The sequence below is a fragment of the Bufo gargarizans genome, chromosome 5 (genome assembly GCF_014858855.1).
Source record: "Bufo gargarizans isolate SCDJY-AF-19 chromosome 5, ASM1485885v1, whole genome shotgun sequence".
Lineage (NCBI taxonomy): Eukaryota > Metazoa > Chordata > Amphibia > Anura > Bufonidae > Bufo > Bufo gargarizans.
In genome coordinates, this window is record NC_058084.1 from 450,128,449 (window position 1) to 450,152,364 (window position 23,916).

Below are 23,916 nucleotides of genomic sequence, written 5' to 3' on the forward strand. Positions count from 1 at the left end.
CTGCCACCTCTGAAAGAATACAGCATGGGGTAATTCTACACTAATAATACTGTTTATAAATATAATCCACACCTCAGCTGCTGCAGAACCTCAATACAGACCTCAGCTGCTGCAGATCTTACTTTTGAAATGTGGGAGGGAATTTTATATCAGGCTGTAGTGGACAGGACTCTCCCTTCACTCTTCCAAAAGCTGTTCTGCAGCAGCTGAGGTGTGTATTATGCTGTTCTGCAGCAGCTGAGGTGTGTATTATGCTGTTCTGCAGCAGCTGAGGTGTGTATTATGCTGTTCTGCAGCAGCTGAGGTGTGTATATGAGGAATAACTATACCCCCTACTGCACAGTATTAGAAATCCCTCCCGCAGCTGCAGACCTCCCTGGTGTCCTGTTATTCCTGTACTGTACAGTAGGGGGCGTCTTTCAGCACCTGCCATTTAATAAGGGCTTTCACCCCTTTCATGAGGGCTTCTGGAGCCTGTAGTCCGGAGCGGTGGAGCCTCCTGTCTATTGTAACATGCCGGATTAAGGGGATGTATTATCACACCGGCGCTGTGTATATGTATGGCTGCTGGCGCAGACGGTATGTGCCGGTGCCAGGGATGACAGGGACCTGGGGTGGAGGGGCTCCCGGGGGCCCCCGCAGCTGGGAGGCTGTGACTAGAAGGTGAGACCGGGAGGACATGTGGGAGAGCCCGGGGAGGAGGAGCGGGAGGAGGAGGCGGCAGCAGGGAGGGCGGGGGACGGCGCAGGCTGGATGGTGCCGCGGTCTGCAGACAGGTGGGGGCTCCCGGTGACCTGGGAGGGCGGCTGGGCAGCTGCCGCTGTCATACCCGGGGGCACGCCTGGCATGTGGGTGCAAGACATGAAGAGGAGCGCGGGCATCCTGCTGCTGACCTGCCTGCTGCTGCTGCTGCTCACTGGATGGCTGACCATCCGGGACCCGCCACACTACAGGTACCGACAGCGTACATACCGGACAGCGTACATACCGGACAGCGTGCGTACCGGACAGTGTGCGTACCGGACAGTGTACATACCGGACAGTGTGCGTACCGGACATACCGGACAGTGTGCGTACCGGACAGTGTGCATACCGGACAGTGTGCATACCGGACAGTGTAATACCGGACAGTGTACATACCGGACAGTGTGCGTAGCGGACATACCGGACAGTGTGCGTACCGGACAGTGTGCATACCGGACAGTGTGCATACCGGACAGTGTGCATACCGGACAGTGTAATACCGGACAGTGTGCGTAGCGGACATACCGGAGAGTGTACTTACCGGACAGTGTACTTACCGGACAGTGTACTTACCGGACAGTGTACATACCATCCAGGGCTGCCACCGGGGCACCCAGAGCCGGGAGCCTACAGCATGTGTACAGCTATGGAGGGGTCAGAGCTAGAAGTTGTATCATCAGTGTCTGTCACCTGTGTGTGCGCTGTAATATCTCATATATATCTGTCATCTATCTACACTGCATTGCTGCCTCTTCATATTCTTTACATTACTTGGTGGATTTCCATCCAGAATCCCTAGACTAGAGGACTGTTGCACCTGGAAGACTAGGAACCGGAGTGCTGCTATCTATCTATCTATCTATCTATCTATCTATCTATCTATCTATCTATCTATCTATCTATCTCTCAATCTATCTATCTATCTATCTATCTATCTATAATCTCTCTATCACACACAGTAGTATACCATGCTGTCCACGGCTCTGCTCCCAGTTACACCCAGTATAATATCTGTGCTGTCAGTGTTAACCCCTCCGCTCCTGTTCCTCCTCTTCAGCGGTGATCCGTTGCTTTGTATTGATAATATTGTATGAATCGCATTGTATTATAGTTTTGGATCACTACAGTTGCTTTATATTGTAGTGATCTGATAGGATGGTGTCACTGGTGTTACAGCTTTGTACTGGTAGCATTCTGTCAGTATATCTGTATTACGGAGCCGTGATTTGTGTTGCTCTGGACTCTACTATGTAGAATTTTGAACATTTTTACTTGGCTTCTATATTGTTGATAGATAGAGAAATAGATAGATAAAAAATTAAACCAATCCTAGTAAGGCTACTCTCACACTAGCGTTAATGTTTTCCGGTATTGAGATCCGTCATAGGGTCTCAATACCGGAAAAAAAAAACGCTTCTCTTTGGTCCCTATTCATTGTCAATGGGGACAAAACGTAACTGAACAAAACGGAATGCTCCAAAATCCTGGGATGCGGAGCAAGACAGATCTGTCATGACCCACAATGCAAGTCAATGGGACGGATCCGTTTTCTCAGGCACAATCTAACACAATAGAAAATGGATCCGTCCCCCATTGACTTTCAATGGAGTTCATGACGGATCCGTCTTTGGTATGTTAAAGATAATACAACCGGATCCGCTCATAACGGATGCAGACGGTTGTATTATCAGTAACAGATGCGTTTTTGCTGAACCCTGCCGGATCCAGCATAAACGCTAGTGTGGAAGTAGCCTAAGAGGACTGAAACATTGCGTTTTCTGGTGAATAAAGGACTTGAACTACTACAGGAGTGTTGTAGAATTTCTTTACTTTTTGTAAGATAAAAAGATAGATAGAAAATAGATAGATATGAGAAAGGTAGATAGACAGAGATAGACAGACAGAGATAGACAGACAGAGATAGACAGACAGAGATAGACAGACAGAGATAGACAGACAGAGATAGACAGACAGAGATAGACAGACAGAGATAGACAGACAGAGATAGACAGAGAGAGACAGACAGAGAGAGACAGACAGATAGAGACAGACAGATAGAGACAGACAGATAGAGACAGACAGATAGAGACAGACAGATAGAGACAGACAGATAGAGACAGACAGATAGAGACAGACAGATAGAGATAGATAGAAAATAGATAGATATGAGAAAGGTAGATAGAGATAGACAGATAGAGATAGATAGACAGATAGAGATAGATAGACAGATAGAGATAGATAGACAGATAGAGAGAGACAGACAGATAGAGACAGATAGACAGATAGAGATAGACAGATAGACAGATAGAGATAGACAGATAGACAGATAGAGATAGACAGATAGACAGATAGAGAGAGACAGACAGATAGAGACAGATAGACAGATAGAGATAGACAGATAGACAGATAGAGATAGACAGATAGACAGATAGACAGATAGAGATAGATAGACAGATAGAGAGAGACAGACAGATAGAGATAGATAGACAGATAGAGATAGAGACAGATAGATAGAGATAGATAGACAGATAGAGATAGATAGACAGATAGAGAGAGACAGACAGATAGAGACAGATAGACAGATAGAGATATAGAGATAGACAGATAGACAGATAGAGATAGATAGACAGATAGAGAGAGACAGACAGATAGAGACAGATAGACAGATAGAGATAGACAGATAGACAGATAGAGATAGACAGATAGAGATAGATAGACAGATAGAGAGAGACAGACAGATAGAGATAGATAGACAGATAGAGACAGACAGATAGAGACAGACAGACAGATAGAGACAGACAGATAGAGACAGACAGACAGATAGAGACAGACAGATAGAGACAGACAGACAGATAGAGACAGACAGACAGATAGAGACAGACAGACAGATAGAGACAGACAGATAGATAGAGACAGACAGATAGATAGATAGAGACAGACAGATAGAGACAGATAGATAGTCCATGGGCAGTGTGGTCGGGCAGCTTGTACGTCTTCCTCTCTGTGCGGGTGTCGCTCTTATAGCCATTATGGACAATTATTTATAACACTTTGCTGCTCCAAAAGTCAAAACTGTCACAAAATTATCTTTACTGTTTTTATACACGAGGCTGAATTAAGATTGTCTCCCCCACCTTGTGTTGAGTGCACACATGGACTAACATACCGCCACACAGACATTCCCAATCTGCACCCATATTTTGTGCCTTACATTGCATGTACACACATAAACACCTATACAGACACTAAAAAGTTACTAGGATTCACCGGTCTGGCAGCTTCAGCACACACAGTACCAGTCTGATTTACCTGTATACACACAGTACCAGTCTGATTTACCTGTATACACACAGTACCAGTCTGATTTACCTGTATACACACAGTACCAGTCTGATTTACCTGTATACACACAGTGCCAGTCTGATTTACCTGTATACACACACAGTGCCAGTCTGATTTACCTGTATACACACACAGTGCCAGTCTGATTTACCTGTATACACACACAGTGCCAGTCTGATTTACCTGTATACACACCCAGTACCAGTCTGATTTACCTGTATACACACAGTAACAGTCTGATTTACCTGTATACACACAGTAACAGTCTGATTTACCTGTATACACACAGTAACAGTCTGATTTACCTGTATACACACAGTACCAGTCTGATTTACCTGTATACACACAGTACCAGTCTGATTTACCTGTATACACACCCAGTACCAGTCTGATTTACCTGTATACACACACAGTAGCAGTCTGATTTACCTGTATACACACACAGTACCAGTCTGATTTACCTGTATACACACAGTGCCAGTCTGATTTACCTGTATACACACACAGTGCCAGTCTGATTTACCTGTATACACACACAGTGCCAGTCTGATTTACCTGTATACACACAGTGCCAGTCTGATTTACCTGTATACACACAGTACCAGTCTGATTTACCTGTATACACACACAGTACCAGTCTGATTTACCTGTATACACACCCAGTACCAGTCTGATTTACCTGTATACACACACAGTACCAGTCTGATTTACCTGTATACACACCCAGTACCAGTCTGATTTACCTGTATACACACCCAGTACCAGTCTGATTTACCTGTATACACACCCAGTACCAGTCTGATTTACCTGTATACACACCCAGTACCAGTCTGATTTACCTGTATACACACCCAGTACCAGTCTGATTTACCTGTATACACACCCAGTACCAGTCTGATTTACCTGTATACACACAGTACCAGTCTGATTTACCTGTATACACACCCAGTACCAGTCTGATTTACCTGTATACACACCCAGTACCAGTCTGATTTACCTGTATACACACCCAGTACCAGTCTGATTTACCTGTATACACACCCAGTACCAGTCTGATTTACCTGTATACACACCCAGTACCAGTCTGATTTACCTGTATACACACCCAGTACCAGTCTGATTTACCTGTATACACACCCAGTACCAGTCTGATTTACCTGTATACACACCCAGTACCAGTCTGATTTACCTGTATACACACCCAGTACCAGTCTGATTTACCTGTATACACACCCAGTACCAGTCTCATTTACCTGTATACACACACAGTGCCATTCTCATTTACCTGTATACACACACAGTGCCAGTCTCATTTACCTGTATACACACACAGTGCCAGTCTCATTTACCTGTATACACACACAGTGCCAGTCTCATTTACCTGTATACACACACAGTGCCAGTCTCATTTACCTGTATACACACACAGTGCCAGTCTCATTTACCTGTATACACACACAGTGCCATTCTCATTTACCTGTATACACACACAGTGCCAGTCTCATTTACCTGTATACACACACAGTGCCAGTCTCATTTACCTGTATACACACACAGTGCCAGTCTCATTTACCTGTATACACACACAGTACCAGTCTGATTTACCTGTATACACACACAGTGCCATTCTCATTTACCTGTATACACACACAGTGCCAGTCTCATTTACCTGTATACACACACAGTGCCAGTCTCATTTACCTGTATACACACACAGTGCCAGTCTCATTTACCTGTATACACACACAGTGCCATTCTCATTTACCTGTATACACACACAGTGCCAGTCTCATTTACCTGTATACACACACAGTGCCAGTCTGATTTACCTGTATACACACACAGTACCAGTCTCATTTACCTGTATACACATAGACACAGACTGTGAGGTCCAGAAGCGCCAGAAGTAGTCTTGAACTGTTTTCATACACACAGCCCCATTTTTAAGAGGAACATTTGACCTTTGCCCACTGTGTCTTGTGCACCCGAGCCTCGTACATGTCACACACAGGTCCATCTTCAGGACATAAAATTGTCTTATACTATTTGTATGTATTTGATACCAAGTATAAAGACTGATTTAGGGCTAATGCACACGACCGTTGTTGTTTTGCGGTCCTCGGGAACGGAATACCCGGCCCCTAATAGAACAGTCCTATCCTTGTCCATGCGGACGTACGGACACGGAATGCACACAGAGTCATTTCCGTTTTTTTGCTGCTGAATTGAAATGAATGGTTCTGTATACGGGATGAAAAAAAACGGAACAGACACCGACAAAAAATAAGTTCTTGTGCATGAGCCCTTATTGTGTATACTTCAGCCTCACAATGTGCACACACGGTGAGACACAAATACTCAGAAATGAACACAAAATGCAGTATATACGGTACATGCAGGCACAGGTACACAAACATATGCACATATAGACACATATATGCAGACTTACACATAGAGACACGCACCCGTGTGCACACAGTTACACACGCATGTTCATACAGAGATACATGCTTTGACGCAGAGAGAGACCCAATTATGCACACACACACATACTGTACACAGACAAAAAATCCTGACCCAAAGAAATACACATAGACATACACACATATGCAGGCTCACATTGAGACTCACACACGTGTGCACACAGTTGCACATGCAGAAACGGATACACAGACCTGCACGTTCACACGCAGGCGCACACATATCAAAACGCACTCTGGCACAGAGATAGATGAAAATACAAAGACTCCTCCATGCACACACATGGGCACACAGATACATACTGTACACAGGTGCATACACAGTCCCAGACACACGTGTTCACACAGAGAGACACGCACCTATGTGCACACGGAGCCAGATATAAATACACAGACACGCATGTATACGCAAGACAGATACCCACTTTGACACAGAGACACACACACACATACGCTGGCACATTCACACATATAGACACACATGTATGTACACACAAACACAAATAGTATTCATAAACGTGCACACACAGGTAGACACACTCATACGCACATGCGCTGGCACATTCTCACATAGAGACACATATACACAAACATACAGACCTGCGCACATAGACACACCTATATAAACACGCACTCATGCACACATAGACATACATATTAGGCTACTTTCACACTCGCGTTTTGGGCGGATCCGTCATGAACGGATCCGTTTGTATTATCTGTAACATAGCCAAGACGGATCCGTCATGAACTCCATTGAAAGTCAATGGGGGACGGATCCGTTTTTTATTGTGCCAGATTGTGGCACAATTTACTAGCTGGGTATCGATTTCTGTGTGTATGCTGTGATGTCAGGTAATGGTGATGAATACTCAAAGTCTTCGTCATTACGCCGCACACTTAAGGCGATTTTCCTGGGTGAGATCAATAGATGCATGTGGGGTAGATCAGGTAATCCATTTCAGGACGAGAGCTGGTAATGGGGACTTCATCATATTAGTGCAGCCGCACGACTGAGAGAGTTATGAACTGCTCAAATACCATTACGGTGCAGTGAATTATTAAAGGGGTTATCCCATGATTAATGTAAAAAAATGTAAATCAGACATCATACAGTACATGACAATCTCTTTCCAATAAAGCTAGAACCGGCCCTGTACCTCACATGGGTCCAGAAATCTCCCCATTCATTGCTCTGCTAGATTTTTGTTCAAGCTGACAGATGATGGGGTATGTCCTTTTTTTTTTAGAAAGGTGTGTCCTTTCTGCTGCAGCTTTCAGCCTATCACAACTCAGTGGCCCTAAAGAGGGAGTGTCCACTCTGCTGCAGCTCAGGGGGCATGTCCATGCTCTCCCTATCACAGCTCAGATGGCAATTGGAGGATGAAACTGAGCATGTGCGGCCATCTCAGTCAGCAGGACAAAGAAATAAGAAAAAACAAACAGCAGGTGGCGCTGTACAGATACATTTTACTCAGTGGCTATACAAAATGTTTAATTACATGCAATTACAAAAGTATTCAGATCCAGGCGCTGGTTTGAAAACTGTAGAATATTTTTCGTGGAACAACCCATTGAGTATAAGTATTTTCCCCCCATTACCTAGCAGGAATGGCCGGTCACTATAAACACTAATGGCATGGCAGTGTCTGACTACGGGGATCCCTAAGGCCTCTTTCACACGGGTGTCCCGGATTTGCTCTGGATGCGTTGCGTGTGCATTGCGGGAAACCCGCACGAGTGTGGACGCAATTTCAGTCAGTTTTGACTGCGATTGCGTTGCGTTGTTCAGTTTTTATCGCGCACGCGTGTGATAAAAAAACTGAATGTGGTACCCAGACCCGAACCCGGACTTCTTCACTGAAGTTCAGGTTTGGGTTAGGTGTTCTGTATATTTTATTATTTTCCCTTATAACATGGTTATAAGGGAAAATAATAGCATTCTGAATACAGAATACTTACAAAAATGTTGATTGGGGTTAAAAAAAAATTAATAATAATTAAATCACCTCATCCACTTGATCGCGCAGCCGGCATCGTCTTCTTTCTTCTTCTTTCAGGACCTGCAAAAGGACCTTTGATGATGTAATCGCGCTCACCAAGTGGTAATTATCTGATCGTTAAGGAGGGGTTGTCCCCTCTACTGACATGTCCGTTTTAGTAGCTACTTGTATTCCTTGTGAAATAATAATACTGGATCATCTATTCTTATGACACTATTCTGTGCCGTTCCTCTGTTATTCCTACTAAATGTTTTGGATGAATTGCCAGCAATTTGCAGTAAAGGTGCAGATATGTGTTACCAGTTAGGGGGTGTCCCTGATCAGTCTGACACTATCCAGTCAGTGCTGCCCAATCTTTGTTAGGGTCCATTCACACGTCCGTTTTTTCTTTCCTGATCTGTTTTGTTTTTTGCGGAACAGATCTGGACCAGATCTGGACCCATTCATTTTCAATGGGTCCTGGAAAAAATCGGACAGCACAATGTGTGCTGTCCGTTTCCGTTGTTCCGTTCCGCATGTCCGTTTAAATATAAAACATGTCCTATTCTTTTCCGCAAAATTCGGATCCTGGTACAATACAAAGTCAATGGATCCGCAAAAAACGGAAGACATTCGGATGTCATTACGTATGTCATCCGTTTTATGCGGATTCCGTTCCTGGAAATTACATTTTAATTATTTTTTTTATTTTTTTTTTCAAAGAAATCCAAACAACTTTATTTGCTTATTGAAATGTATACATGTTTCCGTTTTTTGCGGATCCATTTTCAGGAACAACGGATCCGCAAAAAACTGACCGAAAATCGGGATATAGAAAAATACTGACGTGTGAATGTAGCCTTTAACCAGTCATTGTACGAATATATGAATGGACAGTAGAGGGATCTTTCTCTGATGTCAGACTGTGGAGCTCCATGTTGTGATGGCCGATACAATGAACATGTTCCAGCAGGGTCAGGATGCCTTTCATAAAAGTAAGAATATAGTTTTATGGAAATTGCAATTTTTGGACTCAGGAAATAATTTTTCTGGCTTACCCCTTCCTGAAATCTGTCGTAATAATAGCATGGCAGATGTTAGGTCTTTAACCCCTTAGGGACGCATGAGGTACCGCTACGTCATGGGTTTAAACCGCGATGCGGCTGTGGGGGAGACCCGATGGCATGGAAGGCAACGCGATGTCTAAGGAAGGCATCGCTCTGCCTTCCGGTGACGAGCCTGTGAGATCCAGCCCCCTGGATCTCACAGGCCCCGGAAGCTGTATGAGTAATACACACAGAAGTATTGGAATGCATTGTAAAGGAATATACCCCCAAAAGTTCAAGTCCCAAAGTGGGACAAAAAATAAAGTGAAAAAAAAGTTGGAAAAATAAAGTTTCCCCCCCAAAAAGTTAAAGTTTCTAGTAAAAATAAACAAAAACGTAATTTTCCCCAAATAAAGTTAAAAAAAATTGGTAAAAAATAGTATACATATTAGGTATCGCCGCGTCCATATCGACCGGCTCTATAAACATATCACATGACCTAACCCCTCAGATGAACACCGTAAAAAACAAACTGCTAAATAAACCATTTTTTTGTCACCTTACATCACAAAAAGTACAACAGCAAGCGATCAAAAAGGTGTTTGCCCACCAAAATAAAAAAAACTATGGCTCAGAATATGGAGACACTAAAACATCATTTTTTTTGTTTGAAAAAAGCTGTTATAGTGTAAAACTTACATAAATAAAAAAAAGTATACATATTTGGTATCGCCGCGTTCGTATCGACCGGCTCTATAAAAATATCACATGACCTAACCTCTCAGATGAATACCGTAAAAAATAAAAAATAAAAACTGTGCTAAATAAACCATTTTTTGTCACCTTACATCACAAAAAGTGTAATAGCAAGCGATCAAAAAGTCACACGCACCCCAAAATAGTGCCAATAAAACCGTCATCTCATCCCGCAAAAATCATACCCTTCCCAAGGTAATCGCCCAAAAACTGAAAAAATTATGGCTCTCAGACTATGGAAACACTAAAACATGATTTTTTTTTGCTTCAAAAATGAAATCATTGTGTAAAACTTGCATAAATAAATAAAAAGTATACATATTAGGTATCGCCGCATCCGTGACAACCTGGTCTATAAAAATATCACATGATCTAACCTGTCAGATGAATCTTGTAAATAACAAAAAATAAAAACGGTGCCAAAACAGCTATTTCTTGTTATCTTGCCTCACAAAAAGTGTAATATAGAGCAACCAAAAATCATATGTACCCTAAACTAGTACCAACAATACTGCCACCCTATCCCGTAGTTTCTAAAATGGGGCCACTTTTTTGGAGTTTCAACTCTAGGGGTGCATCAGGGGGGCTTCAAATGGGACATGGTGTCAAAAAAAACTGTCCAGCAAAATCTGCCTTCCAAAAACCGTATGGCATTCCTTTCCTTCTGCGCCCTGCCATGTGCCGGTACAGCTGTTTATGACCACATATGGGGTGTTTCTGTAAACTACTGAATCAGGGCCATAAATATTGAGTTTTGTTTGGCTGGTAACCCTTGCTTTGTTACTGGGAAAAATGGATTAAAATGGAAAATTTGCCAAAAAAGTGAAATTTTGAAATTGTATCTCCATTTGGCAATAACTCTTGTGGAACACCTAAATGGTTAACAACGTTTGTAAAATCTGTTTTAAATACCTTGAGGGGGGTAGTTTCTTAGATGGGGTCATTTTTATGGAGTTTCTACTCTAGGGGTGCATCAGGGGGCTTCGAATGGGACATGGTGTCAAAAAAAACAGTCCAGCAAAATCTGCCTTCCAAAAACCGTATGGCATTCCTTTCCTTCTGCGCCCTGCTGTGTGCCCGTACAGCTGTTTACGACCACATTTGGAGTGTTTCTGTAAACTACAGAGTCAGGGCCATAAATATTGAGTTTGGTTTGGCTGTTAACCCTTGCTTTGTAACTGGAAAAAAAATATTAAAATGGAAAATCTGCCAAAAAAGTGAAATTTTGAAATTGTATCTCCATTTTCCATTAATTCTTGTGGAGCACCTAAAGGGTTAACAAAGTTTGTAAAAGCAGTTTTGAATACCTTGAGGGGTGTAGTTTATAGAATGGGGTCATTTTTGGGTGGTTTCTATTATGTAAGCCTCGCTAAGTGACTTCAGACCTGAACTGGTCTAAGCCTTGTAACATCCCCAAAAAATAAAATATCATTCCCAAAATGATCCAAACATGAAGTAGACATATGGGGAATGTAAAGTAATAACAAATTTTGGAGGTATTACTATGTATTATAGAAGTAGAGAAATTAAAACTTGGAAATTTGCATTTTTTTATTTTTTGGGGTAAATTTGGTATTTTTTTATAAATAAAAATGAAATTTTTTTTACTTCATTTTACCAGTGTCATGAAGTACAATATGTGACGAAAAAACAATCTCAGAACGGCCTGGATAAGTCAAAGCGTTTTAAAGTTATCAGCACTTAAAGTGACACTGGTCAGATTTGCAAAAAATGGCCTGGTCCTTAAGGTGAAATAGGGCTGAGCCCTTAAGGGGTTAAATAAAGCTCCTGCTCCAGAGCTGGGTGTCTGCTATGATCAAATGTGACCACGGCGTCTGAAACGTAAAAAAAAACTAGAAGCGTGCTCCTCCCAGGCTCTTCCCCTTCACCTGGCTGAGATTGTGGAAGGTGTTGCATGTAATAGGCTAGGTCAGGCATCCTCAACCTGCGGCCCTCCAGCTGTTGTAAAACTACAACTCCCACAATGCCCTGCTGTAGGCTGATAGATGTAGGTTGTTCGGGCATGCTGGGAGTTGTCGTTTTGCAACAGCTGGAGGGCCGCAGTTTGAGGATGCCTGGGCTAGAGCCTATAAAAGGATTCTAGGCCTATTACAGGTATATTCCAATGCAGGCCTGCAGATGGCAGCACATAATTATAGAAAATACTTATCTTTATATTCTGTAATGGATACAATTCCATTACTTGATGCAAAAGGCAATCTACATTAAGAAGAAAAAGTAAAAAAAAAAAAAAAATTAAATCATCCCCTTTCCCAAAAATTTTGATAAACAGTCAAAAAATATAAACATTATAGGCATTGTCATGTCTGAAAACGCCCCATACTAAAATAAAAATATTATACTGTAAAAAAAAATTAGCCAATAAATCGAATGGCGTAACAAGAAAAAAAATATAAAAATTTGATTTGTTTTTTAATAGCTTCACTTCTCCCAAAAAATTGAATCAAAAGTGATCAAAAAGTTATTCACACCCTAAAATATTATCAATAAAAACTATAGGAGAGAGTGTGCTACAAAAAACGAGCCCTCGCCCAGCCGTTATTTATTCCTTCCTAATAGAAGTCTATGGCCTTCATAACGGATCCGTCCGCTTTCCATTGTGCTTTTCCTGCCTAACTGAAACGGGACGGCTGTATACGTGAGCCTTTTAAAGGGGTTGTCTCACTTCAGCAAATGGCATTTATTATGTAGGGGAAGTTAATACAAGGCACTTACTAATGTAATGTGATTGTCCATATTGCCTCCTTTGCTGGCTGGATTCAATTTTCTATTGCATTGTACACTTCTCGTTTCCATGGTTATGACCACCCTGCAATCCAGCACGGGAGGTCGAGCTTGCACAGTATAGGAAAAAGTGTCGGCCTATGTGCATTCTTACTGTCCCAGTCACCCGAGAGGCTGACGCTTTTTTCATAAAGTGTGCAAGCACAGCTACCGCTGCTGGATTACAGGGTGGTCGTAACCATGGAAATGAGCAGTGTATAATGTGATGGAAAAATGAATCCAGCCAGCAAAGGCAGAAATATGGATAATAAAAATACATTAGTAAGTGCCTTAACTTTCTCTACATGATAAATGCCATTTGCTGAAGTGAGACAACCCCTTAAAGGGGTTATCCCATCTTAGACAATGGGGGCATATCACTAGGATATGCCCCCATTGTCTGATAGGTGCGGGTCCCACCTCTGGGACCCGCACCTACAAGGAGAACGGAGCCGGGTAGAATTGTGGCTGGAGGACCCCGGGTTTCCCGGGGTCCGTCCACCACCAGGCGCAGCTCCCCGCCTCTCCCATTGAAGTGAATGGGAGCGCACCGAGCATGCGCGGCCACCGCCCCATTCATTTCTATGGGGCCGACGGAAATAGCCGAGCCAGCGTTTGGCTATTTTCGGCGGCTCCATAGAAATTAATGGAGGGCGGCTGCGCATGCGCAGTGCGCCCTCCTCAAGTTTCTCTGCTCCGTTCTCCTTGTAGGTGCGGGTCCCAGAGGTGGGACCCGCACCTATCAGACAATGGGGGCATATCCTAGCGATATGCCCCCATTGTCTAAGATGGGATAACCCCTTTAAGCCAGATTCACAAGTGACTGATAATCCAGCAGAAAAATCAGCTCCGGTGTTTGGGGCATTGCCACAGCAAAAACTGCATGAAAAACCACATGAAGAAACCGCAACATAACAGCGTAATACATACATTTACATTCCATTTACCATGGAAAACCAGCAGATTTCACTTTGCAAAGGGTGAATACCACAAGATAAAGACATGCTGCGGATTTCCGCAAATCCGCCATGCTGGACCTTTTCCATCTTTTCTGCTGCATTTATTTTTTTTTGCGCAGCGTGTGGATGAGAATTCAGAATTACTCCTCCATTCTGCTGGTACTGTACAACGCTGCGGATTTGCTGTGCAAAAATCCGCAACGGCAAATCCGCAGCTAATTAGTCACGTGTGACTCCGACCGTACAGTCTCTACGCTGAGACTTCCCTTTAATACATGTACCAACATTCTGCAAGATCTGCAGTCCCGCCAATCAAAAAAAAGTCGGTGTACAATTTAGCGTCTGGCCAGGAGGGTATCAGTGACACGTAATCCCGGAGACGTACACATACTCAGTTTGTTTGCTATCCGTTTGTAGTTCAAGATGCCAGGAACTTCTTAGGAGGAATCCCTGCTTGTGGGAGATGAATAGTAACCAGATGTGGCCTCGGTGATTACAGAGGCTTGTTTTACGTCTGCGCCATCAGACTCGCCATGTTTCCTATTTACTTTAATTTCATTTAGCATCATAATGGGAGCAGTGTGTAATTATAGGACCCGGGTGAACATTATCGGGAGGGCGTCTTAGACATATACAGTATCCGGGAGGAGAGCGACGTATGCAGAAACATTCCACTTAAAGCGGATCAGATGATCCATGCTGGATGCAAACCAGTAGGCCCTTCTTGGATGATCACTTCAACAGCCGGACGATTTTCAAGGAGCTGGTGACATGGTCCAACGTGGCCATGAATGGGTGCCATGGTACCTACTACCTGGTTTATGTGGGATCATCTTTGTATCCCACATATGTCTTACTTACCCACCCTGCGCGTTTCTTATGCCCTACAGCTGCCAGAATAACCCTGGCGGGGGCTGCTGCTCAGCCGGTGGGGAGACATGGCACAATACTTCGTTACTAGACCCGTTTCCCTGTAAATTGTGGCGGACTACTGTTTGCCCCGGCTTCCATTGGACTCTGTACTCGTTCTGCTGCAGCTTTGCTACTGGTTTGTCTGACTGCGTTCCTGACTGCAGCACCACATGCCCAGCTCTGCTACATCTTGGTTACTGACTCCTATATTCTTGTCTCACCCCTTCTGCTGACAGCTTCCAAACTGCTTGACCTCGCAACATCTCTCGCCGCCTTCCCTGAGTATTTTTATAGACTTCTTCACCCATTCCCTCTTGTATTTGGCCTAGGTTCTCCACCGTCTTACAATTAACCAGGTCCGGTATATTCGACAAAGTCCTGTTGACAGCTAAAGTCCTCCAAGTCAATGGAAAAGTGGGTGCTGTAGGTGAAATTTTGCTGTCTGCTTTGTTCTTTTTCTGGGTATCATAGGAATTAGATCGGATCATCAACTGAGGGAAGGTTCTGTCCCGCACTGGGCCCCAGGCGACCTTCTAACATGCCCCTCTATTCAAATAGACCTACCATGTAATGATTCCCTTTAAAGGGAGTCTATCTCCAAAATTGGATTCAAAATAAGCATACCGCCATGTAGGGTAGGATAATCGTACCTTTCTTTTTAAAATCGATGGCTCTGTCAATCAGAGGTGACAGGCTCCCTTTAAAGGGGTTCTCTCACTTCAGCAAATAGCATTTATAATGTAGAGAAAGTTACTACAAGGCACTTACTAATGTATTGTGATTGTCCATGTTGCTTCCTTTGCTGGCTGGATCCATTTTTCCATCATATTATACACTGCTCGTTTCCATGGCTCCGACCACCCTGCAATCCATCACTGGTGGTCGTGCTTGCACACTATAGAAAAAAGCACCAGCCTCTGTGGTGGCCGGGACCGCGGGAGTGTGCATAGGGCAATGCTTTTTTTTCTGTAGTGTGAAAACATGACCGCCTCTGCTGGATTGGAGAGTGGTCGTAACCATGGAAACGAGCAGCGTATAATGTGATAGAAAAATGAAGCCAGCCAGCAAAGGAGGCAAAATGGACAATCACAATACATTAGTAAGTGCCTGGTATTAACTTTCTCTACATGAGAAATGCAATTACTGTAGCTGAAGTGAGAGAACCCCTTTAAGGTTAAGTCCATACAAGACGGGGGAAAACAGTGTTACATGCAGATTTGGCTTGTGTAAAGGGGTTAAAATGAAGTGCTCCCCCTCTTACAATAAGTAGCTGTATCCTTTCAGTTAACCTGTTGCATTGGGTCACGGTTTGACCCTGTTGTGGTGGTCATTCCATCTCAGTTGACATGTTGGACTGATGGGCGACTGTACTGAGCCTCCACTCTCTTTGAATTGTCAGCATATGTGTATGATATACCTTGTGATACGTAAAATGTTACTGATGTTCTAAGGTGGATCCGGTATCGCTGAGAAGCCCCAGTGAAGCTACCCAAAATGTATTGCACTGAAGTGGGTAGTGTCCTGCATGCACAGGACCTATGTTTAGGTTAATGTAGGCAGCCTGCCATATCACCACTCTGGGCAAATCATATTGTCTCAGTCAGAATGTGACGGACATTGCAGTGCTGTCCACCATGAGATATACTGCACTGTATATGTGTATGCTGTAAACAGCATAGGTTGTGCTGCCACCTAGTGGCCTAGTGGTATTATTGTCATTGGATAATATACTGCTAGATGCAGAGGACCTTTTGATCATGTGCTCTCATTATCTTCCAGGATTACTGAGAGCACGTATCTGTGAGTTGATAAACAGCAGTGACCTGCAGACCTTTCGTCAGTAGTAAGCAGGCACAGCTGCCGCTGGGGACAGATCCAGCCAAACTTCTGCATGTAGCTAGCTAGTAGTGGAGGTGTGAAGTACTAGCTATAATGGTACACCGCCTTAGTTCCTAGCCTCTCTCTAAGGCCTCTTTCACACGACCGTTTTTTTTTTCCGTTTTGCGGGCCGTTTTTTTCGGTCCGTATACGGAACCATTCATTTCAATGGTTCCGCAAAAAAAACTGAATGTACTCCGTGTGCATTCCGTTTCCGTATTTCCGTTTTTCCGTTCCGTTTAAAGATAGAACATGTCCTATATTTGGCCGCAAATCACGTTCCGTGGCTCCATTAAAGTCTATGGGTCCGCAAAAAAACGGAATGCATACGGAAATGCATCCGTATGTCTTCCGTATCCGTTCCGTTTTTTGCGGAACCATCTATTGAAAATGTTATGCCCAGCCCAATTTTTTATATGAAATTACTGTATACTGTATTTGCCATACGGAAAAACGGAACGGAACAACGGAACGGAAACGGAACCACAACGGAAGCAAAAAACGGAACAACGGATCCGTGAAAAACGGACCGCAAAACACTGAAATGGACATACTGTCGTGTGAAAGAGGCCTAAGGCCTAGTTCACACGAACGTATGGCTTTTATAGTTTTTTGCGGTCCGTTTTTCACGGATCCGTTGTTCCGTTTTTGAGTTCCGTTGTGTTTCCGTTTCCGTTCCGTTGTTCCGTTCCGTTTTTCCGTATGCCATGTACAGTTTACAGTAATTACATAGGAAAAATTGGGCTGGCCATAACATTTTCAATAGATGGTTCAGAAAAAACGGAACGGAAACGGAAGACATACGGATGCATTTCCGTATGTGTTCCGTTTTTTTTGCGGATCCATTGACTTGAATGGAGCCACGACCCGTGATTTACGGCCAAATATAGGACAAGCTCTATCTTTCAACGGAACGGAAAAACGGAAACGGAAGGCATACGGAACACATTCCGTTTTTTTTGCGGAACCATTGAAATGAATGGTTCCGTATACGGAACACAAAAAAACGGCCCGTACACCCGCAAAAAAAACGTTCGTGTGAACTAGGCCTAAAGCAGGCAGAGACCTGTGAAGTAGTCCAGGCCTTTAATAAAGATCAGCCAACCACTGACTCCTGCAAAGGGCATGCCGGTTGTGTGCACCATGCGATGTCGCGAGGAAGAGGGATACCACAGCCTGTCAGAAACAATTCACATTGTGCAGTACTGCAGAGATAGCTGTGATTATAACTACGGATAGACGTTTTCATTGCTGCTGCTCTGAGGAGACGGAAGTCAGCAAATCCATCCGGAAAGTCTGCATCGTTTCCACTATGCAGCAGTGCTACCCCTTCATTGTCAGGATTGTGAAGGCACCCCGGAGTTAGCCCCTCTCAGTGGCGTAGCTTTAACTGACTGCCCCCCCCCCCCACAGTTTAATGCAGACCTCACACCTGACCCAAAAAAATAATAATAGTTACCTTTCTTCTCCTCTTGTGGGCGCCTCCGCTCTTCGGGCAGCACTTCGTCTATGCACGCGCTACACTGCGTTCCGATGCTTCTGCACACACTACGTCCCATCCTGAAGCTGTGCGCTGCCAGGACAAAGTGCAGCACAGGGAGAAGGAGACCAGGGAGCGGTGAGTAATACCAGCGCTAGGACTAGAAACACTAGAAGCTGCCTGGGTCCTGTTGCTTCTCCTGCTTCCATGGTAGCTACAGCCATGGTCCCCGCTGATCCCAAAGTGATGGCATATCCTAATTCTGTGAATCTAATTCTTTTTGTGATATTATTTCCAGTTGTCCGAGATCATTTTTCACGTTTAGGTATTATGTAAAAGGCAGTCCCTATTTTTGCCCCAATATATTTCAGATGTATGCGCCAAACGATCGGCTTCAGATTCGTTTTCACATGTCATATTTTGATTCAGGAATCAAAACGGATTGTGTTAAAAAGCATTTACGGCAGAAAATATAGAGCAGAACGCATCGGCCATTGTTCACGCATGTTATTGTAAAGGTTAAGTTATGCAGTGCAGCGACCATGATAACAGCTATTTCGAACGGTAAACGCTCATGTATTACGGGAACATCTGTCATTTATCACGCCATAATGCTATGTTGTAAGGTCTTTTGTCAGATGAAACCGCACGCTGCTCCGGAGATGCATTTTACAGTCATTATAGATGTCAGTTTTACAGAGAAAAGTTAAATGTGAGCATTTTTGTCATAACATTTCATAAAGGTAAAAGTCAAAGAGGAACCTTGAGATTTGATTCTTTTTAGTTAAAGGAAATCTGTCACCAGAATCATCACCACTAAACTAAAACTATTGTCTTGCAGCACTTATTACCTCCTTTCCTGATGTGCTTATCTTTCCTTGTTGCATGGTTTCTATCTTGAAAAAAATCGACTTTATTCCTATGCAAATGAGCCAGTAAGGTGCCCAGAGGGGCGTTATTTTTGTTCAAAGGTGCCCAGGAACGGCCCCATTGAGTGCCCAGGCCCGCCCTCCAGCAGAGCCCAAGCACGCCTCTCCTCGGCTCATACTCTACGGCCCCAGCAGCGCCGTTGCTGACGCCCACTACATGACTAACAGCAGATAACCTCGCCCATCCTTGCCTTCAGTGTCACTGACAAATCTCGCTGCGCTTCTTCTTTTTGATGGTCCTATATTTACCGTATTTTTCGCCGTATAAGACGCACTTTTTTCCCCCCAAAAGTGGGGGGAAAATAGCAGTGCGTCTTATACGGCGAATGTAGCTTCTTTTGCCCAGTTTTCAATGATACACCCGCCGCGATGCCGCGCGGCGGGTGTATCAGCTGTGAGGGAGGAGGGGCTGGGGGCGGCATCTGCATTAATAATGACAGCGGGGCCCGTGCAGTGACTATTCTACTACACGGGCCCCGCTTACTGTATAATCATATCTCTCTAATAGTTAATTGTTGCATGCATGTAATCGCATAATGAGCGCTAATGAGCGCTGTGTATTACCGTACTTAAAACTAGCAGCGCTCGCCGTTCGGAGCAGAGAGGAGGCAGGCCAGGAGGACGAGCACTTGCAGCGTGAGTCATACGTCACGCGCCTGCACCGCCCACTTATGAATGAAGCAGGCGGCGCAGGCGCGTGACGTATGACTCACGTTGCAAGCGCCCGTCCTCCCGGCCTGCCTCCTGCCTCCTCTCTGCTCCGAACGGCGAGCGCTGCTAGTTTTAAGTACGGTAATACACAGCGCTCATTAGCGCTCATTATGCGATTACATGCATACAACAATTAACTATTAGAGAGATATGATTATACAGTAAGCGGGGCCCGTGTAGTAGAATAGTCACTGCACGGGCCCCGCTGTCATTATTAAAGCAGATGCGACCCCCACCCCCTGTATTGAGGGTCATTCACTACAGGGACACTTATGGAGGGGATCTGTGGATGACAGCATAAGATGCTATATATGTGTCATCCACAGATCCCCCCCATAACTGTCATTCACAGATCCTCATCCTCATAACAGTGCCATCCAGAGAGGATCCCCCATAAGTGTCACCCACAGATCCCCCATAAGTGTCACCCACAGATCCCCCATAAGTGTCACCCACAGATCCCCCATAAGTGTCACCCACAGATCCCCCATAAGTGTCACCCACAGATCCCCCATAAGTGTCACCCACAGATCCCCCATAACAGTCACCCACAGATCCCCCATAAGTGTCACCCACAGATCCCCCATAACAGTGCGTCACCCACAGACCACAATTAGTTCAAAACCCACCAAAAGTGCACCTTTTGGTTCAAAATTTTTTTTTTCTTATTTTCCTCCTCAAAAACCTAGGTGCGTCTTATAGGCCGGTGCGTCTTATACGGCGAAAAATACGGTATATGTTACCTGAGGTTGTATCAGGTATTACAATCATAACTGCGAAGGAACAGTTATATTTGGGCTTCCCTAAAGTCTTGGTTTGTAGAGAGAATCTAAATCGCACATCCTCATTCCTATACTTATGACTACTGTACGTAATTTGCAGCATTTCTATTGATAAAACATGGCTATACAGCACTAGTATCAATCATTTGCTGTGCACTATTAAGAGGCATTAGTATACAGTTTGATCAAAGAGCATAGGCCCACTTACCGCGACAAGGTTGCCTCTTGTTAAGTGGGAACCTACTCTAACCATAGCGCAGTGCCGTGCGGCGACCACCGCGTCTCCACACTGCTCCAGCAGGCAATGGGATCCAGCAGCCACACAGCTACCCCGCTATACGGCGGAGCCACCTAGGCCTCGGATCCCACAACTCCACCAGCACAGCACAGAAGCAGCGACGGCCACCGTCCAGCGCCGCATGTGAACTGGTGCCTTGTCGCGGTAAGTGGGCCTATGCTCTTTGATCAAACTGTATACTAATGCCTCTTAATAGTGCACAGCAAATGATTGATACTAGTGCTGTATAGCCATGTTTTATCAGCAAATTACGTACAGTAGTCATAAGTATAGGAATGAGGATGTGCGATTTAGATTCTCTCTACAAACCATGGCTTCCCTAAAGTCTTCCAGCCATAGTATTCCCTGTTTCAGCTGCACAGCTAGATGCATTTCTCTCAGGAGCAGGGGGTGTCTCCTTTCTGCCAGTACTGTGTGCAGTGACCTCACTTCCCTTACTTCCCACTATGTTTGTTTTCTTCTAGGGAGCTCAGATAAGAAGGCATACATCACACTTACAGAAAGGCAGGAGGTAGAAGCAGTTTTATCAGGTTCATAATCTCAGCTAGCTCTGACACACACCAATTTCCTGGGGCCATCTTCTGAGTCTCTGTTACGAGGGAAGGATCTTTCCTTGACGACAGGCAGTTCACTGTAACTTAGATGGAAATGAGACCCCTAGTGGCTATGACATCACAGTTTTTTTTTTTAGTTGAATTCAAGCTTATTTTTTAAATAAAGTGATTTAGAAATTTGCTAGTTACACTATTCTCTATTAAATGGAATGAAATTGTGTGAAAGTACAGTGACTCTTTAAAGTAAGGGTTCCTGCTTAGACCTGAGCTGCATTACCAAGCACAGCCACCATACACAGTATGGCGCTGCTGTGCTTGGTATGCTGTGTAAAGGTTGCTTCAAACAGCTGATCGCTGGGGTTGCCGGGAGTCAGGACCCCCACGATCATATACTGATGACCTATCCTCACGATATATCATTAATATTATTGGAATCTGGTCCTAGCGAAATATGTTCTTTTACAAAGAAATTATATGATACAATTTTTGGCAGAAATATCCTTTGTTTTTATAAATTATTAGTAAGCGCTACAAGACGTATAACATTACTTTATACCTAATAAGAATGGAGTTGAAAAGGGCACGTCTGGGATTTTGTATGTGATCGGGTTATAAAAGATAATGGATATGAAGTTATACTGGGAATTGAATTTCAATTAATACAGATTATGCGGTGGCGAGATAAGAGAACATCTGTTAAAATCTGCTTATATCATCCGGAGGAATAAAGACTATAAAGGCGTTTAATTGTACTACATAAAGAGGATGTAATGATAGTGCTCGTAACTGAGGAACACAAACGTAGGTAGTCTATGGCCATAGCTTCTGTAAGTGGATGGAATTGTTACCCTTGGTAGTAACATTTTTTATACTTTACAAATTCTTTTGGTTGGGTTATAATCCGTGGAGGTCCGAGACCCCCGACGTTCACTAAAAAGAGGAGTTGGAAGCGTTGTGCTGGAGATGGAAGTGAAGACAGCGCCAATAGAAAGTCTATGGTGAGATTTATCATCTCTTTTGCGCCTGAAAAGTGGCGTTAAAAAGTCACAAACACGTCACTCGGTTTTTACGCCGCCCTCGCCACTTTTACTAGAGGGGGCATGGCAAGGGCAGGAAGGGGGTGTGGCCTATCACAGTTCCACATTTATCTTAAATTTACGCCAGTTTTCTGGCGCAGATAAAGCCAGACGTCCACGGCAGCTCTGAGCTGTCGATTATTTTATATAAAGTCCTGAATTTGCAGGGACTGTCCCTAATTTTCAGGGTCAGTCCTGGGACATTCAGACTATCCAGGAGTGAAAATGGTTGAGCATTATGTTGGCCACACCGACAAATGGGTGGTCCCAGATAGGTTTGTGGGCAAATTTACCAACTACAATATTGGTATGTGTATGGATGGAAAGACAGATAGATAGATAGCCTTGATGAAAAAATGGAACATATAGACCAAGATGACTGAAACCTGGGGCCCTCAGTTAGCAAAACTGCCTAACAGTAAAACTGTCTTAGTTGCCCATAGCAACCAATTGGAGCTCAGCTTTCATTTTTTCAGAGCCCTTCTGGAAATGAAAGCTAAGCTGTGATTGGTTGCTATGGGCAATGAAGACAGTTTCACTGTATTTATTTTCTAGGACAACCAATGACAGCACAGCTTTAATTTTAACAGAGTATGAAATAAAAGCTGCGCTATAATTGGTTGCTATGGGCAACAAAGACAGGTTTCCTTGTAGGCAGTTCTCATACATTTCTGGTCGCTTTGTGGCCACTCTGTTACCTGCTTTATACAAAACAGAGTCACAATTCGCCTGTGATCACGAGCCCTAATGTGTCAGGTCTCTGTCACAGTCTCTGACTGTACTGTACAGAAAGTAGCTGCTAATAAAACTACAAATGGCCCTGTAGGATGCAAGTTTTGCGGCTTATGATGCGATTACTTAATTATTTCATTCGGTCATCACCATTCGGTCCCTAGTTGCTTAGTAATTATGGAAAACAGGTTGAAATGAGACACTCTGCCAGATGGATCAAACACTGAAAAGGTGACAAATCATTAAAAAATAAAGCGTGCCTGCTGCCGTAGTGCAGGGCCATCACACAGAGGTGCTCCAGTACCATGGCGTATCATACGGCACAATCTCAGGCGTCACAAACCCACACAACGTGATTATCACCCGATCTGTGACCTCTTCATGACAGATCCTGTGATCTAAGTGACAAGCGAGAGATTTATGGGTCACCTCTCGAGTCACCAGAACACTCCTGTGGCTAAAAGCGTGCGT

The 23,916-nt window shown here is 43.9% G+C and overlaps 1 protein-coding gene across 2 annotated transcripts in view; it reads left to right on the plus strand.

Annotated features, from left to right (window-relative positions):
* Positions 1-764: 764 nt before the first annotated feature.
* ST8SIA6 (ST8 alpha-N-acetyl-neuraminide alpha-2,8-sialyltransferase 6) overlaps positions 765-23,916 on the plus strand; it is a 126,067-nt gene continuing 102,915 nt past the window's right edge. For both annotated transcript variants that reach the window (XM_044294882.1, XM_044294883.1), the window contains exon 1: positions 765-953. In XM_044294882.1, the coding sequence (XP_044150817.1) occupies positions 847-953 (107 nt within the window). In that variant the 5' untranslated portion in view covers positions 765-846. The remainder of the gene's footprint in view (positions 954-23,916) is intronic.